The following is a 19,237-nucleotide window of genomic DNA, read 5'->3' on the forward strand; positions in this document are numbered from 1 at the left end:
CCCCATGAAAGTCTTGAATTGAGCACAGTGTTGAATTTTGCGTCCTGGGTGAATAAACAATAGAAACGAACGCTGTTCATTGGGTTTTAGTATTAAGCAACCCATTCTACCCCGGGAGAGTTTTGTATTTCTCATTCTGGTTTGTAATACAGACAGTCCAGCACTCCTTTCCTTAAACTGCTTAAATTAATTCTAATTTTAGTAAATGTTACCGGATCCACCACTGCCCCACAGCGACCACATGCAGACGCAGGCTCCCAATCACTGAATTGCTTGAGCCTCACGAGCGGGACAAGCGGGCCACCTGCTGGCAAAAACAGCTTTTTGTTGAAACCGTTTCAACTTGTTAGCAGGTAACATCCTAGTTTCCGACATAACTGACCCCCACAACTGTAAACTTTTACCTCAAAATTACAAGGAACGGGGAAGCACCGTGCGTTCCTCTCCCTCACTGCGCGGACCTGCGCTCGCTCCTCGCCCCGCCCCCGCCGCTGGCGCCCCGCCCAGACCCCGCCTCCGGAAGTCCAGCCTCTAGCTCTGCGCGCCCCCAGTTTCTTACGGAACCGGAAGTGAGGGACGCCAAGGGAAGATTGCGTGGCAGAGAGTAAGTTTCTCTTTTCTGGTGTAAGTCTATGCTGCGCGGTCACCCTTCCTCCATCCTCAGGGGGTGGGAGTCACTAGGGACCTAAAGCCCCAGCACCCGGCCCTCTGGCCGCCTAAGTCCCGACGTCGCCGCTCCAGGTCCGGTATCTTTTCCTTCGCGTCTGAAACCGCTGAGGCTGGTCCCTGCCCTTGGCTTTTCAGCCTTCGGTCCACGTAGAAACCAATTTTCGAGATATTTTCCTCCGTAAAACCGTTTACTTCTCCTCCCCCTCCCCCATGTAACGTCCTCTTCCAAGAGGTGGACTCGCGCCCCCAGCCTCGCCCGCGGCCCCTGGAGGGCAGCGCCTGCCCCCCCTCTCCCGTGAGGCCGCGTCCTCTCCCGGGATTCTGGGGAGCCCGGCCCTCTCCTGAGACCCCCTGCCTCCCAGCCCCTCTGTCCCGCGTCCTCAGGGCGGTCCTGCTCCTCGGGCCTCCCCCTTTGTAGTCAGCCCTTCCCCCACCCCGCGTTGGGGGAGGTGACCGGGGTCAGCCGTGTGACCCCGCAGTATTGTTACGTCCCAAATTCCACCCCGCTGGAAAACGATATTTTCCAGTAGGCAGGCATCTTGTTCAGTCGGCATCCCTGTAAATACGTGGGCGAGGAGGATCAGGAGAAGCAGACTCTGAGCGACTGAGAGAAACAGAAAAACTGAGGTAAGAATCAGGGAGGACTAATGGAGACGTAGAGAATGGCTGAGGCCCTTGTAAAGAGACAGTAAAATCAAAGTGATTAAGGCTTGAATGTAGCAGGTGGTTAAAATAGAGAAGTAAATTAAAAAGCCGAGTCTCCAGGGGTTGGAGAGCAACGTAGGGAGCGGGGCCCTGGGTCAGCGGGAGGGGGAGGAGGAGACATTGGTGAGGCACTTCGCACAGTCCAGGAGAGGACCGAAGAGGTGGAACCTTGGCTTTCAAAGCAACATGGTGCTGGGAGAGAAAGAGGGAAGCTAGTGACAGGAAGAGAGAGAACAGGATGGAAATACAGGCACCTGGGGGTGCCAGAGAGTGGGGAGGAAGGGAGGGTAACAGGATAGAAGGGGTGTAACTCTCGGAGGCTAGAGAGGGAGCAGAGGTGGGGGAAGAAGCAGAAATACGTGCAGCTTTAGGGCAGTCAGGTTGGGGAGAAAAAGCATCATGAGGGGCACAGGTTGCAGAGTGGGGCAGCACAGGAGTGAGGGAAGACAGAGGGGAGGGCAGACACAGCAGGAGAGTGGAGGGGAACAAAAACAAGCGAAAAAGAAACGAGATAAGCAGAATGAAGTGGAAACACGTGGTAGTGCAGGTAGAGACGGGGGAACTGGAGGCAGGTGAGTGGTGAGCTGTTGGGATGTGGATGATTAGGTTGTGATCTATGATTTGTGGCTTTAGAATCTAGTAAGTTTAAAATTTAAGTTATACAGATGAGGATCAGAATCGCAAACCTCCTGTCTATAGGACTTTGCATTTTGTAATTATTTGTGTGAGAAGTTAACTTCCATCTGCAAACCCTGTTCAGCTGGGGGCGGTGCCTTGGTTCAGTCAGCTGTGGGTCGCCCCTTTCCCTTTTCCTGACATGGGGGAGGGGAACCGGGGCAGGAAATGACTGACTCTCACCACATGGTACCTTTTAAAGGAACATTGACAGTGTTCTGTGTGGTGTTTTTTTTTTTAATCTATTTACTTTTCCTTTCTTACTTCTTTACATGTAATTCTTCCCATAGCTTGGGATAAATCTTAGTACATACAATTTCTACTTTCCTGTAGATAATTATTAGCTTATGGAATAAGCTTTGGTGGTCTTCTGTAATCAACTTGTGTCATCCTCTTCTAAATATGGTATAGTCTCAAAATGCAGACTCCTCACTGTGACTTCTGTGCCCGGTGTCATCACCCTGCCAGTGCCTCCAGCCTCATCCTGGGAGCTTTCCTGTTCTGTTTTCAAACGCCAAAATTTGTCCCAAATCTTAGTTCTTGTTCTTACCAAAGTTTCAAATAGCAGGAGGTTTTCATTAGGGAAGTCTTGCTAAGCTGGGGTCTCTGGACACAACTTGACAGGAGACATCAAGTCCTGTGATGTCAGGAAAGATGGTTCGAAGAATGAGAGGTCCGGCAACACCACGGCGATCTGCAGTACAGAGGCTCATACTCGGGAAGGTGTATGAGACTGTCCTGTTGCCAGGCCGGTGCTGGTCACTCCACTCTCCTTTCCCTGTCTCCCAACACGCAGGTGCGCGCTCGCACACACACACAATGCAGAGAACAGGGAGCACTTGTGCACTGTTGGTGGCAATGTAAGTGGTACAGCTGTTGTGGAAAACAGTATGGAGTTTCCTCAATAAATTAGGAAAAGAACAGGCACATAGTCTGTCGAAACCACCCTGGCTAGATACCCAGTGGAAACGAAACCGATGTTTTGAGGGAAATACCTGCACCCCAGTGAGCATTACTGCATTATTCACAACAGCCAGGATGTAGAAAGGACCAGAATGTCTGTCAACAGCAGAATGGGTAAGGACAGCGGGGTGTGTGTTTGTGTGACACAATGAAATATTATTCAGCCATAAAAATGAAAGTTTTGCCATTTATGACAAAATGAATGAATGTAGAGAACCTGCTGAGTGAATTAAGTGTCACAGAGAAAGACAGATAAATGTGGAAACTAGAAACGTCAGACTTACGGAAACAGAGTAGAATGCTTGTTATCAGGAGCTGGGTGGTGGGAAAAATGGGGAGATGTTGGTCAAAAGTTGCAAACTTGTACATATAAAATGAATAAAATGGGTAAGTTCTGGGGGGGTCTAACCTACATGATGCTGACTAGTTATTCAGACCACGTTTCTATATAGTTGAAATTTGCTGAGGGAGTAAAACTTGTGTTCTTACCACTCAGAGGCAAAATGGTATCTATGAGTTCATGAAAGTGTAGATTACTTGATTGTGATAATTATTTCACAGTGTATACGTCTGTCAAATAATCACATCGTATAGTTTTTATGTGCACCATTTTTACTTATCAGTTATACCTAGATTAAGCTGGAAAAGAAAAAGAAAATGAGCTAGGCTTTCCTTGTGAGTAGCAGTTAACCCAGGCTTCCTATAACAGCGATGAGGCATTCTGCATATATATGTTTTGTACCCCTGACCACAGATTCCCTTTCATATAGTCTGTGTAGGGTCCAATCACCTGGGGCGTCTGATTCCCTCACTGAGCATCCTGACTCTTGAGTCCTCCCATCCTGAGGGCTGGGATCTGGGCTGAGGGGGAGGGGGCTCTGCTCTGCGTGGGGATGGGTCAGGGCCTGGTCTGTGACCTGAAGAGGGCTGTTGGGTCCAGCTGAGGCGCCCACTGCTGCCATGTAGGTGACAGGCTCACCAGGAGGGAAGGGTGATCTGAGGACAGTGTGGGGAAACTCCCTTGTTGGTCTGTGTGTGGAGTTTCCTGTCCTGAGTCCCTTAAGTGACAGTGGGCAGCAGAGAGGACTGTGTTCCACGTGGTGAGGTCTCCCCTGTGTGTGTGGTTGTGGCACAGGGAGGGGTGTGTTGATTCTCAGCATTAAAGGACATCTTTCCACTTTTCAGGATTGACTTCTAAAGACTCATGTTCCCTGAGGAGGAAGCCCAGGAGAGGAGGAAGAGGACAGAAAAGGACTCGAGAATGGCCCCTTCTCAGGTAAAGTCATACTCTCACTGGATTCTCAGTCTGTCCTTCCTGAAATGCCCTTTTCCTTGGACTCGCTAATCCTGTCTGACTCTGCAGCGTCCTGCCTGACACCTGTACATCCACAGTCACCCAGGGCCCTCCCTCAGCGCCTGTCCTCCCCACTCAGACTCCACCCCCGGGACCCCGGGACCTGGGTCTTGTGAAGCGGCTCCCCAGGCGGCGTCCTGGGCGGGCTTCACCCCCGTGGGTTAGAGACGCGGAGTCAGTGCTGTGGGGCAGCAGGGAGAGTTTAGGGGCCCATCTGGGTGCGCTGTGTGCTCTCTGTAAACCAGAGAAAGAAGCTGCACAGGAAAGTCAGGTAGTAATGTGCATAATACCTGGTCAAATCTGGATAACAGATCAATAGAGGGAATTTCTTGTGACTTTTTCTAATGTAATTGAAGCTAAATGAAGTGAGTCATTGACTTCAAAATGTTAATGATTTTGGGAATGGAATAGATTGCATCATCCATTTTAAACCATGAAAAATCAACCTAAATATCTGATGCTTGGAGATTCTTTTTTTTTTTTTTTTTTAACTGTTTTTTGGTTTTATTGTGTTATAGCCATTTTACAATGTTGTGTCAAATTCCAGTGTAGAGCACAGTTTTTCGGTTATGTATGAACATACATATATTCATTGTCACTTTTTTTTTTGCTGTGAACTTCCACAAGATCTTGTATATATTTCCCTGTGCTGTACAGTATAATCTTGTTTATCTGTTCTATATTTTGAAATCCCAGTTTGTCCCTTCCCACCCCCTGCCCCCTTGGCAACCACAAGTTTGTATTCTAAGTCTATGAGTCTGTTTTTTATTTTGTATTTATGTTTGTTTGTTTTTTGTTTTGTTTTGTTTTGTTTTTAGATTCCACATATGAGCAATCTCATGTGGTATTTTTCTTTCTCTTTCTGGTTTACCTCACTTAGAATGACATTCTCCAGAAACATCCATGTTGCCGCAAATGGCATTTTGTTGTCAGTTTTTATGGCTGAAGAGTATTCCATTGTATAAATATACCACATCTTCTTTATCTAGTCATCTGTTGATGGACATTTAGGCTGTTTCCATGTCTTGGCTATTGTAAATAGTGCTGCTATGAACATTGGGGTGCAGGTGTCATTTTGAAGTAGGGTCCCTTCTGGATATATGCCCAGGAGCAGGATTCCTGGGTCATACGGTAAGTCAATTCCTAGTCTTTTGAGAAATCTACTTGGAGGTTCCTTAATTCATTTTCATCACTCTCATTCCTTGGAGGTTGCCTTTTCACTGTGTTGACTGTACCCTTTGAAACGCAGAAGTTTCTCTGTTTGAGGCAAGTGAGGTTCTGGCTTCATCCTGTTGCTCGTGGGTGTCCAGTTTCCCAGCACCATTTGTTACTGAGACTATCCTTTCCCCGTGGTGTAGACTCAGTACCCTTGTCAGTGCATTTTCCATGTATTCCAAGGATTATTTCTGAGTTTTCTAATTGGTTTATGTCTCTGTGTTTATGCCAGTACCACACCATCTCAATTAGTGTGTTTGTAATATGTTTTGAATCTGAAAAAGGGTGGCCTCCATCTTTCTTCTTTTTTAAGAGTATTTTGACTTTTTGGGGTCCCTTGTGATTCCCTATGAATTTTAGCATGGTGTTTTTCAATTTCTGCAAAAATTGCTATTGGAATTTTGATAAGGATTCCATTGACTCTGTAGAACACTTAGCGTTTTCCAGACGTTGCAAGTTTTCCAGCCCACGAGCATAGGATGTCTCTCTGTTTATTTGTATCATCTTACATTTCTTTTAGCAGCAGTTGTAGTTCTCAGCGTACAGGTCTTTCACCTCCTTGGCTGATTTATTCTGAAGTATTTAATTCTTTTTGATGCTGTAGAAAAGAGATTGTTTCCTAGTTTTCATCTGACATTGTGTATAGAAATGCAACTGATTTTTGCATGTTGATTTTGTGTCCTGCAACTTTTCTAAAACTGTTATCTGGTGTAGCAGTTTTCTTGTGGAATCTTTTACAGTTTTTATGTAAAAAGGGTAATTTTCCTTTTTTCAGTCTGAATAACTCTTGGCTTTTTTTTTTTTTCTTGTCTAGTTACTTTGGCTAAGATTTTCAGAACTCTGTTGAACAGTAGTGCATTTTCAGTACTTTGTTGAACAGAGTATGCATCCTTGCCTCCTTATCTGAGAGGGAAGACTTTCACTTTTTCGCCAGTGAGTATGATGTTAACTGTGTTCTTTCCTGTATGTCATTTTTCATGTTGAGATAGTTTACTGTTCTTAGTTTGTTGAGTGTTTTTATCTTGAAATGTTGTTGAATTTTGTCAAGTGCTTTTTTTCTGAATCAGTTGAGGTGACTGTGTTGTTTTTCTCTTTATTCTGTCAGTGTGGTGTATTACGTTAATTGATTTTTGTATATTGATTAATGCTTGCCTTACAGGAATAAATTCCACCTGGTCATGAGGTAAAATTGTTTTACTTTGCTGTGACTTTAGTGTGCTAGTTTGTGTTCATGATGTGTGCATCAGTGTTCATCAGGGATGTTGGTTCTTAGTTCTCCTTCCTTGTATCTTTCTCTGGGTCTGGTATCATAGTCATGCCAGCTCCATAGAATAAGTTTGCCAGTGTTCCCTCTTCAACTCTTCAGAAGATTTTTATCAGGATTAGAGGTAATTCTTCTGTAAATATTTGGTAGATTTCCAGGAGTGATGCCATCTGGTCCTAGGTTTTCTTTGTTTGAAGTTTTTGATTACTGCTTGAATCTCTTGAGTTATAATTCTGTTTAGATTTTTTTTTTTATTTCTTAGTGATTAATGCTTAGCAGGTTACATGTTTCTAAGAATTTCCCTGACTGTATAATTTTTTGGCCTATTATTTTATATTGTACTCCCTTAGAATTCTTTAAAAAATATTCTGTGACAGCAGTTGCAGTCTCTCCTCTTTTATGTTATTGGTTATTTGAATCTTCTTTGTTTTTTACTTTAGCTAAGAGTTTGTAAATTTAATTTTTTCAAAACATCAACTCTTGGTTTGTTAATTTGCATGTATATATTTCTGTTTTCTATTCCATTTATCTGTGGTCTAATTTTTCTTATTTACCTCTTCTGCTAAATTTGGGTTTACTTTGTTGTTTTTTCTATTACCTTTAGGTGGAAAAATAGATTTCTGATTTGAGATCTTTATTTGATTATAAGCATTTTTCAGTGTAGACTTCCCTTTTAGCACAGCTTTCACTGTGTCTTGTAAGTTTTGATATGTTGTATTTTTATTTTCCTCCAGATATTTGAAAAATTCCCTTGTGATTTCTTCTTTGATGCATTGGTTTTTCAGGAATGAGTTAATTTTTTCACATTTTGGATTTTTTCCTTCTGCTGTTTATTTCTATTTTCATTTCGTTATGATTAGAGAAGGTACTTTTACTTCTTAATCTTCTTAAGTTTGTTCAGATTTTTTTGTGGCCCAGCATGTAGTCCGTCATGGAGAGTGGTCCACGGGTGGCTGGGGGACTGACCTTCCTGCTGTTGCCGGGTGCTGTGCTGTGTACGTGTCTGTTACACCCAGCCAGCCTGTAGTGTTACTGAAGTTCTCTGTTTCCTTATTGATCTTCTATGTGATTCTATCCATAAATGAAACTGGGGTCTTCTAATGTCATATTACTGTATTGCAGTCTGTTTTTCTCTTCATTTCTGTTAATTTTTGCCTCATATTTTGAGGATCTCTGATGTTCGATGAGTGTGTGTATATATAATTGTTGTATCTTCTTTTAGTTATATAATGTCACCTGCCCCTTGTCCCTTGTATCAGTTTTTGTTTTGAATTTATTTGTCTGATTTTATATACCCACGTCTGCTCTCTTTAAGATGGACTATCTTTTCCCATCCTTTTGCATTTAGCCTGTCCATGTCGTTAGATTTGTGAATTTTAACAGTTCTAGTCCTCTGACACGCTTTCAGCTTCAGTGCCAGGTCTCGGCCACCTGAGTTCAGGTGCTTGCTGTGTCACTGCTCATCTGTTGACCTGAGCTGAGTTTCTCTGAGCATCTCTGACGCAGTTTTCCCCTCTGTGCAACGGGAACATGCACACCTGTGTCTGGTGAGCTGTCATGTTGATGACAAGGCGATGCCTCTAAAGCTCTTAGACTAATGCGTATCACAGAGGAAGTGTTCAGATACCCTTAGTCGTTACTGTTGTTACTAACCATAATTTAAGATTCTGACCTTTCTTCAAATCTGCTCTGGACTTCATCACCTCTAAAACACCACACACAATGTAGTTTATCTAGATATTGAATATGTCATTGTGTAGAATATAGTATCTGTGTAGACAACCAGGTGTTCAATTTTATTTGTATGTAGTTCGTGTATTGTTGACAAACATAAAAACTCCACACTGATTGGAGGGCATCATACTCCTATGAAAACAGAAGAAATGAGAGGTGCAGAATTTGCTCCAGTGCCTTCACATGGCTCTGTCATACACGTATTTCAACTGAATTGATTGTGACACCTCTCTCCTCTTCTTCACATTGTGTGCAAATAAAAAACCTATTCATGACCCTTTAGTGAATTGTGTTTTCATTTCAGGGACAGTTGACCTTCAAGGACGTGGCCATCGAGTTCTCGCAGGAGGAGTGGGAGTGCCTGGACGCTGCTCAGAGGGCCTTGTACAGGGACGTGATGTTGGAGACCTGCAGGAGCCTGCTCTCCCTGGGTGAGAGGACTCCCCTTTAGAAGTTGGGATCTGCCCTTGGGTGTCTTTGCATTTTCCCCGAGTGCCTCCTGGGAGCCTCTGTTTTGCTTGACTGAATGGAAACGCCTGTTGACTCAGACGTGAAAAGCTTCATGATGCGGTGTCAGGGGTTTAAACTTCACTTTTCTTCAGGTGATCTGCCCATTTCACATTACATCAGGGATTGTTCCAGAGCTTAAGTATTTATAAAGCCCAATGGGAAACTTCTAAAACACCCAATGTCCTGTTTTCCACTCCTGTGCTTTTTTTTCACTAGTTCTAGGGAGAGAGCTGGATGCCTGCATATTATACTGTTCTCTGTGCGTTCAGAAGGGGGCAGCATGGATGAAGCTGTCAGGTGTTTTTCTAGACCCATCTGTGATGTCCTCACTTCCACAGCTGAACAAAGAGCTGGGATTCTGTAAGAGCCACAGCACTTCACATTTCTTACTTCTAATAAGCAGGAATCTCTGTTTCTGATCTGAATAGTAACCCCATTTTGAAGCAAGAGAATGAGCCCTGGACTGTGAAGAGTGACATGAAAATATCAAAAAACCAAGTGGCTGGGAGTATGTAAAACATGTGAACACAAGTCAGATCTCAGAAGGGCAGAGAGGGAGCCGCAGCATTAATAGTGTTTGGGAAACTCTCCCATTGTGGAGAGTTCTAGGGGGAAACAAGTTTATTCCTTACAGACTCTAGGAGGAAATCTTTCTTTCCAACTTATCACTCTGTCTGTCCTTCAATATGTGAAATGTATTCACTTGCCTTCCGGGGGTGCTGCAGCTCCAGTGGAGGCGAAGTCTTGATCATGATCTGATGCACTTTGTCATCTGACTTGTGCGAACTCGTTCTTGCTTGACTTTGAGAAGCGTGAGGAGGGCTGGTTTAAAGGGGTCTCTCGCCTCCTCATTGCTCCTTCGGGACTTGATTCCATCGGACGCTCAATTCTTAGTGCATACAGCTCAGAGCTGATGCCTCCTGAGTTCAGCCTTTGAACCCAATGCCAGTTCCATCCGCATTTGATGTTCTGAGAAGACCTAATCAGCAGATGGGGAAACACTGACTGGTCTTTAATTCTATCTGTTGCCTCAGACCTTGGCTGCTTATTTAACCACTCAGCCTATTTCTTCTGTTCCGCTTTTCCCACACACTCCAGCGATGTGTGTCAGAGCACAGTGGGTTGGACCTACTGTGATTGTTGCTTAGGACAACTGTGTGGACAGTGGACAGAGGGACCGTCCGTTTCATGCCCAGTCCTACATGGGGAGCATGTGAATCTTTCAGGCTCTTAGCTTGGCAGCCGAGGGTAGAGAACGTGGTCCCACGTCAGGGTCCTGTGACATCTGACCCACATGCCTTGTATTGTTTTCCCTCTTAGAGTGCCCTTCCTCGTTGGGGAGTGTAGACGCTTCCTGATTTCACGTGCTTTTAAGTTGTCTTGATCTGCCTCTGATTCTTGCTTTTAAAATACACGTTCCTGGAGTCTGAAATTGTATCCAGTTTCTTTGTTGTAACAGTCCACTTTTATTTGGTGGACACCTTCTGGTGGAGTCTGGAGTGGATTTGCTGGGTGACAGAAAATTTGTATGCAGTATGCTTTCCCTCATATGTCGCAGTATTTCCTAGGCACACACAGAGTCACCCGCTGGAGCTGCTCGATGGAGTAGGGAGCACGTGCTAGGTGTGAGGTGGAAGGTAGGCTGTGACTGGTGAGTCTTTCCGGTTTTTTTTTTTTCCCCTGGTTTTGAGGAATGTCACAGCAGCATGTCTTAAGGCCACTGTGACAATGTTGGTCACATAATAATGACCATCTCTTACGAGCCTCGGTACATGGTGTAGGAATTTCTCCTAGGAACAGCATCGTCCAAGTTCTTGTCCTTGTATCTGTGATGCTGTTGACTAAATTGTTGGTGCCACATTTTTTTTGTCTCCTGAGTGTTCCATTATTCATTCCACCTCAGCAGCAAATCTTAAAGCATCTTAATGACAGAGCTTATAAAATGGTGTGGTACCTTTGGTGATTAAGCGATAATTTTTGTTTAAGGCACTGCTGCTTTCATTTTTCATTTTATACATTTCTGTGCGTTATATATGGTCTTGATTTTTGTTTATTTAATCGTTAGGTCTGTACTTCTGATGCTGTTCTTAGTGTTCTTGTTTTGTATTTCAATATGTGGGAAGATTGAATTGAGGAGTGGCCTCCCATGGTGGAGTTCGTGATCAGACCCTTTTAGAGTTCTGTATATATTCTCAGTATTTACCTGTTACAGATACATCATTTGCAAATATTTTCTCCCATCCATAGAGTGTTTCTTCACTTGACTGAGTGTGCTTTGATGCATAAGAGTTTGGAATTTTGATGTTGTCCAATTTATGGTTTTACCTTATGTCCTGTGCTTTTGTTATTATAGCCGATAAGTCATTGCTGAATTCATTGTCAATAAGCTGTTGCCTTGTTTACTTGTAGGACTTTAATATGTTCAGGTCTTTGATCCATTTTCAGTTAATTTTTGTATATAGTGTAAGGTAATGTTCCAGCTACATTTTTTGCATGTGGATATTTCATTTCCTCAACAACTTTTTTTAAATTCACTCTATAAATTACTTATTTATTCATTTATTGTTATTGAACTATACTTGATTTACAGTATTGTGTTGGTTTCAAGTATACAGCAAAGTGATCCTATATATATTCTTTTTCATATTCTTTTTCATTATAGGTTATTATAAGACATTGAATATAGTTCCCTGTGCTGTACAGTAAATCTTTGTTGTCTATTTTATATATAGTAGTGTGTATCTGCTAATCCCATGCTCCTAATTTATCCCTCCCCCTTTCCCCTTTGGCAACCATGTTTGTTTTCTGTGTCAGTGAGTCTGTTTCTGTTTTGTAAATAAATTCATTTATTTGCGTTTTTTTAGATTTCACATATAAATGTTAATCATATATCTGTCTTTCTCTGTCTGACTTACTTTACTTAGTGTAATAATCCATAGGTCTGTCCACATTGCTGAAAATGGCAACATTTCATTCTTTTTTATCCATTCATGTCTCAGTGGACACAGGTTGCTTCCACATCTTGGCTATTGTAAATAGTGGTGCTGGGAGCATCGGGTTGCATGTATCTCTTCAAATTAGAATTTTTGTCTTTTCTAGTTACGTAAGAATGGGATTGCTGGATCATGGGGTAACCCTATTTTCATTTTTTTAAGGAACCTTCATAGTGTCCTCCATAGTGGCTGCACCAATGTGCATTCCCACCAACAGCACAGGACAGGTCCTTTTTCTCCACACCCTCTCTAGCATTTATTACTCGTAGCCTTTTCAATGATGGCCATCCTGACCGGTGTGAGGTGATACCTCATTGCCGTTTTCATTTGCATTTTCTAACAATTATTGATGTTGAGCATCTTTTCATGTGCCTGTTGGTATGTCTTCTCTGGAGAAATGTTTACTTAGGGTTTCTACCTGTTTGTTGATTGGATTGTTTCTTGATACGGAGCTCTGAGCTTTTTGTATATTTTGGAAATTAAGCCCTGTCAGTCGCATCATTTTCACATATTTGCTTCCAGTCCATATGTTTCCTTTTTATTTTGTTGATGGGTTTCCTTTCCTGTGCAAAAGCTTGTAAGTTTGATTAGGTCCTATTTGTTTACTTTTGCTTCTGTTTCATTTACCTTGGGAGACTGATCTGAGAAAATGCTGCTACAATTTATGTCAGAATGTTTTGCCTGTGTTGCTTTATAGGAGATTTTTGGTGTCTTGTCTTTCTTTAAGCCTTTAAGCCACTTCGAGTTCAGCTTTATGTATCGTGTAAGGGAGTGTTCTAGCTCCACTGATGCACGTGCAGCTGTTCAGCTTTCCCAGCACAACTTGGCAGAGGCACTGTCTTTTCTGCGTTGTATACCCTTGCCGCTTTTGTTGACGATTACTTCACTGTACTTGTGTGGGTTTATTTCTGAGCTTTGTGTTCTGTTCTGTTGATCCAGTCTCTTTTTGTCCCAGTGCTATGTTGTGATTGCTGTAGCTTTGCAGTATTGTCTGAAGTCTGGGAGGGCTATGCCTCTGACTTTGATTCTTTTTCCTCATTCTTACTTTCTGGGTAATTCTGGGTCTTTTTTGGTTCTATGTGAGTTTTAGGATTATTTGTTCTAGTTGTTGGTAAAATGTCATGGGTAGTTTGCTAGGGACTGCATGACATCTGTAGACTGCTTTGGTAGTACGTCCATTTTTAACAACATTAATCCTTCCCGCCCAAGAGCATGGAATAGTTTTCCATTTCTTTGGATCATCTTCAGTTTCCTCTGTCAGGGTTTCATAGTTCTCAGTGTGTAAGTCTTTCACCTCTTCAGTCAAGTTTATTCCTAAGTTTTTTTTGTTTTTTGTTTGTTGTTTTTTAACGTGATTTTAAAAGGGATTTTTTTTAACTTTCTCTTTCTGATGCTTCATTGTTAGCGCAGAGAAACGCAGCAGGTGTCTGCACTAGCCTTGCGTCCTGCTGCCTTGCTGAGCATATCAGCTCTAGTAGTTTCTGTGTGGCGTCTTCAGGGTTTTCTGGATACAGTCTCGCGTCAGCTGCATATACTGACGAAACACAGGCCTGGAAGTGTGACGAGGGCCCTGTCCTTTCTGCTTTAGGCAGAGGAATATGCAGTAATTTGACAGTTCACAGGGGGGTTCAACTAAATGTTAAGACATCAGAGGCCCAGGGAACCACATCACAGACTGTTCACTTGCGTGCAGCAGGTGACTGCGGGGAAGTTGCCTCAAACTGGCAGCCTGGGTGTGGAGAGGGTGCACCTGGCCGATGGCCTTTTCCGTGGCGGCTGGAAGCCTTCCAGGCAGCAGCCGGCCCACTAGGAAGGAGAGGGGGGTGTTTGTAAACCCTGCTCCCACTGCCATACCCCCCACCACTGAGCCCAGCCCCTTGTCATGAGATCTCAGAGCAGAAGGTGACGTGAGAGATGCGAGCATGTCCTCGAGGCCAGCCCTGCCAGTGGTTCCCACGGCCCTGGAGCCCGGCAGGTGCAGCATCGCCCCGTGGAGCTCCTCTCTGCCCCACCGCCCCCTCCACGGCCCTGCGGCTCCAAGTTCACCCGCTGCCCTGGCCACTGCACTCTGTTGTCCCCAGACAAGCACGGACCTGTGAGCTGTGTGGTTTTGATTGGCCCCTCTTTATATCTCATTCCTTGCTGCAGGGATCTGCGTTTCTGTCTGTAGCCTGTCTGAATTCCTTTAGCAGCTTTTTTAACCTCCTTCTTGATCTTGGAGTTTGATAGGCTGGACAGGTCTGTTCGTTGTTTCAAAATTCATCTCATTCTTTTAACTGTGAGTTGTTCCTCTGCTTTTTCATTTTACTTACATCTCTCTGTATGGAGTTGGGAGCAGCAGTTGTCTGCTGTGGTCCTGAAGGGCTGTTTTATGTGCGAGCACCCGAGTAGACCGAGTCCAGCGTTCCTGGTGCGAGGGCTGCTTTGGGTGTGGGTGCCTGCGCGTCTTTCATCGGCGTGCGCTGGCTGCCGTCCTCTTGGTGGGGGGTGCGCTTGGTGTCGCGGTGATCAGAGCCTGCACTGGATGTGTGGCAGGGCCTCCTCCTTGCTCGGTGATTGTCACAGCCCGGTCGGGGGCAGGGTCTGCCCCCCAGTTGTTGGAGTAGGAGCCTCCAGATGCAGTTCTCAACCATGGTGTGAAGCAGGCGGGACTGGAGCACCCCTGCTGGGAAAGGAGCTCCTGCGTGTTTCTCCCCAGGAGCTGTCCGATGGGATGTGTGACTCTTGTGACGCCACCCGCCACCCGGAGTGTGTGCCTGCAAAGTCCACGGTCACTGGTGCTGCTCCCACCCAGGCCCACCTCCGCTGCAGCAGAGCTGGTAACCAGCTCAGATTTCGGCCCCACCTTTGCATGTGGGAGCCCACAGAGTCCACTGCGGCTGGTGCCGTCCTCACAGGCTCCTCTGGTGATGCGTGCACACTCTGAACACCTCTCATGCGTGTGGCCCAGAGCCCGCGACGGCTGGAGCCACGCGCTACTGTCAGCACACCCACACCCCTCCTTTGTGCATTGATAATGGGGCTCCTATGGTGGTCCCTCGCTCTGTCCTGTGCACACCCCCAGTTGAAGCCCCTCCATCACACTCCAGGACCTTCCAGGCTGTCTCCACCCAGCCCAACCCATCCTCTCATCGAGTCTCTCTGCTGAAGGCCAGGTTGCCACTCCCAGTCACGATTGGGCTGGGAAGTGCGGCGATGTCTCAAGACCCGTCTGCTCTGCTCTCTCTCTCCCCTGCCTGGCCACAGCCAGCTCCTGTGGGCGCCTCACGCCTCCAAAGCTCCCTCCCCGTCCCGGCAGACCTGTCAGCCAGGGGAGGAGTTTCCTCTTTCACAGCTCCCTCGTGGACATGTAGTTCCCATCCCCTTGTCCTAACCGGTCACGGTCACGTAGTGCTCTTTCGTGCAGCTCTGGTTGTGTGAGATCTTCTGTAAGCTTTCAGTGGTGGTTCTGCAGGAGAATTGTCACACGTGTGGACGTGGTTTTGATCTGTTTGTGGGAGGAGGCGGGCTCAGGATCCTTCTCCTCTCAGCACAGCTCAGTAGGCTGGCCTTTCCCCTCTGAGTGGTCCTGACACCCTGCGGAACGTCGCTGGACCACATAGACACGAGTTCACTTCTGACGTCTCTGTTCCGTTGCACTAGTCTCTATGTATGCCAGTGCCGCACTGCTCTGATTGAGTGTTGTGATAATTTTGAAATAATTGTGAGACCTCTGGCTTTTTTCTTTTCAATCTTGTTTTTGCTATTGAGAATCTTTTGAGATTGCCTGTGAAGCTTAGGACAGACTTACCTGTTTCTTCAAGAAAAACTATTGGGATTTTGCCAAGGATTGTGTTGAGTCTTGTTCATCACTTTGGGTGGTATTGACATCTTGACAATATTGTCTTCCAGTCCGTGAACTTGGGATATATTCGCATTTATTGGTGTCTTTCCTAATATTTTTTGCCCATGTATTTAGATAACAGTGTAAAAATGTTTCCCTGCTTAAATGAAGTTACACCCATTATTTTATTTTCATCTTGTATTTTTCTGAATTCATTCATAATTTCCAGCAAGGATTTTTTTGTGGAATCTTCTGTTTTCTCTACAGTTTAGATCATGTTGGTTGTAAACAGAAAAAGTTCTTCTTTTTTCTATTTGGGTATCTTTTATTTTTATTTCTGCCTATTTGTTCTTACTAGAACCTCTAGTAATATGTTTTTAGAAATAGAGAACGCAGGTATCCTTGTCCTGTTTCTGATCTTAGAGGAAAAGTTTTCCATCTTTTACCATTGAGTGTAGTGTTACTAGCTGTGGACTTTAACATATGTCCTTTACTGTGTTGGTAGTTTCTTTCTATTCTTAGTTTATTGAGTATTTTTATCAAGCAAGGCTGTTGACTTTTCTCAAATACTTTTTCTGCTTCACTTTAGATGATCGTATATTTCTGTGTCATTGTGTTAAGATGCTCTTTTACATTGAAAGGTTTTCAGATGTTGAAAGGCTTGTTGGTTGGTTGGTTTGCTTATCTAAGTGGAGGTACCAGGACCTCGTGTGTGTTAAGCACGTGCTCTACCACTGAGCTCTACCCACCCCCTCTTTTCTTTTTTTCTGCAAGGAGGGAGGTAATTAGGTTTATTTGTTTATTTACTGGAGGTCCTAGGCATTGAACCCAGGACCTTGTGCATGCTGAGCACACGCTCTGCCACTGAGCTCCGCCCTCCCCCCCTCTTGTCCTTTGCTCTCAGTATTTCAGTGGTTCTCACGCAGGGACGTTCCCTCAGGGGTGCAGCACAGGCCGTGCTTTCGCAGGCCCGTCACTCCCTGGGCTGCGCTCTGGCCCTGTCCCATGCCTGGCCTTCCCTGACGTGACACCTCGGTGCGGATGGACACACCGCTACTTCCTACCGTGTTTAAGTCATTCTCGTGAGTTCCCCGGTTTCCGCAGCCCTCCCTCACGCATCCCTCCACCTTCGCAGGCTGCCTTCCCTGTCAGTCACCCTTCATCGTCCACTGAACAGCTTTCTCAGGACACAAGCTGAATCCACCGTGATGACTCAGAAAGCGTCTCCAGGAGGGGAGGGACGGCTGAGTAACGTGAGCTGCACATCTCCCTCCTTGATCTTCTCTTGCAGTTTTCTTCCTAGACCCCTGCTTTTTGCTGTAGTTTCTCGTAATCCGTCCTGCCTGGGTGGGCAGCCATGAGACTATGCCGTCTAAGTCTGCAGGTCCAGGTTCCAGTCCTGCTGCCTCACTGCTTGCATGTAAGTTGGAGTTACATTCATGAAACTTGTGAGATTAGTGCCCTTATTTGAAAAATCGTGGTTAATTGATCTCAAGCCTTTTAAAACACACGGGTGTTGTTAGGTGGCTTAGAATAGTGTATGTTCTACAGTGAAAAGACTCAGAAGTTCCTTTCGTAGGAAAAGATACATTAACGTGCTTTCATGTTTATCTGAACTATCCCATTGTCTACACTGCATCTTGTATGTTTTTATTTTGCAGTTTGTTCTCAGCCACGTTGTGCCTGACCCTAGTCAATCAATTTATTAGTAAGTGATCACTTTGTGTTACGCACATTTGGAATCAGTGAGATGGATAATGTAAGGGTCATGTAGTGATGGGTCTCCTGATTGGCTGCTATGTAACTGGAGAATATTTTATTTAATAATTTTAAATTGTGGTTTACAAATGATTGCCTTTCAACATAGTATGCAGTACAATTGATATGGATCACTTCTTAATGTTGTTAAATGCCTATTCTTCATGGGTACAGAGTTTTGTTAACATGTTTAGAAACAGCTTGAGAATTGTTTTAACAAATTCCTCATTTTCTCTATGCTTTATTTCCTTTGCAGTTTCAAACTGCCAGTTATTTAGGTAAGTTATATTAGATAAGCTTGTTTTGGCTTGTTTACTGTTATGATACATTGCTTGTACTTTAGCATATATTTATGCACAATAAGTCTGCAGAACATATGCGTAGTACAATATTCTTTCTCTGCAGTGTGTTTACTTTTAAAAGGTATGTGCTCTGGGGTGTGGTGGAAAAATACCCTTTCTCTGGGAGCTAACATGAGCCAGCACAGTGTGAATGTTTTTGTCACAGGGAGCTTGAAACTAGGCAGTCCTTAAGTTAATTAGATTTACGTGTGGCTGTTTTTTTTATTAAAGAACACTACTCCATTAGTGTCCCTGAGAATTTTAGATTATGATTGGGAAGCTTTGTGACTGCTCAGTGTAAGTATTACTTTTGGTGTAATATCATGTATTCAGCCTGAAACCTTTATTAATGAATTGTGATAAACAAGATACCTATTTTTTTTTAATACCTTACAGATATCTCTCATATACATGTGATCAGGAAATTTCAACCACAAATATACAGTGATACAGAAGTATTCCAAACAGTCATGTTGAAAATACTTGGAGGGCGTGAATTCCAGCATTCTTACTCTAGGGAAATCCTGGAAAATATGTTGTATGACTTGGAGTGTCAGTGGGGGGATGACAAAAGAAGTAACAAAGGAGTGCCTGTGACCCGTAATGAAAATCCCACTGATCGAAGGTGTCAACATGGTAAAAGTGATGAAGGAACTAAGCCTCTTGAAAATAAGCATGAATTAAGATTTTAGGATGAACTGCAGATACCTCAAGCTGAAGAAATAATTTATGAATGTGATGAAGTTGAGAGGTTGATAAACAGTAGTTTCTCATTTTCACCACTTCAAGGAATTCCTCTTAGTGTCCAAACCAACACTTCTAATTTGTATGGGAATGATATGCATCCGTCACTACAGACACAAGGTCAGAAAGCACACAGGAAAAGACCTTACAAATGTAAGGAGTGTGGCAAAACCTTTTGTTGGAGGTCTGGCCTCAGTAGACATCAAAACATCCACAAAGGAGAGAAATCATACGTGTGTGAACGATGTGGCAAAGCCCTTAATCGAAATTCACATCTTGTGATTCATCAGAGAATTCATACTGGGGAGAAGCCATACGAATGTACTGAGTGTGGCAAGGCCTTCGGTGTGCGTGTATCCTTAACTGAGCATCAGGCCATCCATACAGCAGAAAGACCGTATCAGTGTCATGTCTGTGGCAAGTGTGTCGGTTGCAGGTCACAGCTTGCGTATCATCATAAATTCCATACTGGAGAGAAACTTTACATGT

The 19,237-nt window shown here is 44.2% G+C and overlaps 1 protein-coding gene across 1 annotated transcript; it reads left to right on the top strand.

Moving 5' to 3' along the window:
- The first annotated feature begins 441 nt into the window (after positions 1-441).
- Positions 442-18,599, top strand: LOC106730776 (zinc finger protein 480-like). The gene is made up of 5 exons (XM_032487970.1): positions 442-604; positions 4,198-4,288; positions 8,884-9,010; positions 17,920-17,941; positions 18,401-18,599. Exons 2-5 carry the CDS (start codon positions 4,217-4,219, stop codon positions 18,450-18,452), a joined length of 273 nt encoding a protein of 90 aa, XP_032343861.1. The 5' UTR covers positions 442-604; positions 4,198-4,216; the 3' UTR covers positions 18,453-18,599.
- Positions 18,600-19,237: the final 638 nt, after the last annotated feature.

The sequence above is a fragment of the Camelus ferus genome, chromosome 9 (assembly GCF_009834535.1).
Source record: "Camelus ferus isolate YT-003-E chromosome 9, BCGSAC_Cfer_1.0, whole genome shotgun sequence".
NCBI classification, from domain to species: Eukaryota; Metazoa; Chordata; class Mammalia; order Artiodactyla; family Camelidae; genus Camelus; species Camelus ferus.

Bases quoted from the DNA above. Each gene is read 5' to 3' on its own strand.
- LOC106730776 (XM_032487970.1), top strand. From the start codon at position 4,217: ATGTTCCCTGAGGAGGAAGCCCAGGAGAGGAGGAAGAGGACAGAAAAG. The intron at 4,289-8,883 runs GTAAAGTCATAC...TTTTCATTTCAG, and splicing joins CGAGAATGGCCCCTTCTCAG to GGACAGTTGACCTTCAAGGA. The intron at 9,011-17,919 runs GTGAGAGGACTC...TTTCCTTTGCAG, and splicing joins CAGGAGCCTGCTCTCCCTGG to TTTCAAACTGCCAGTTATTT.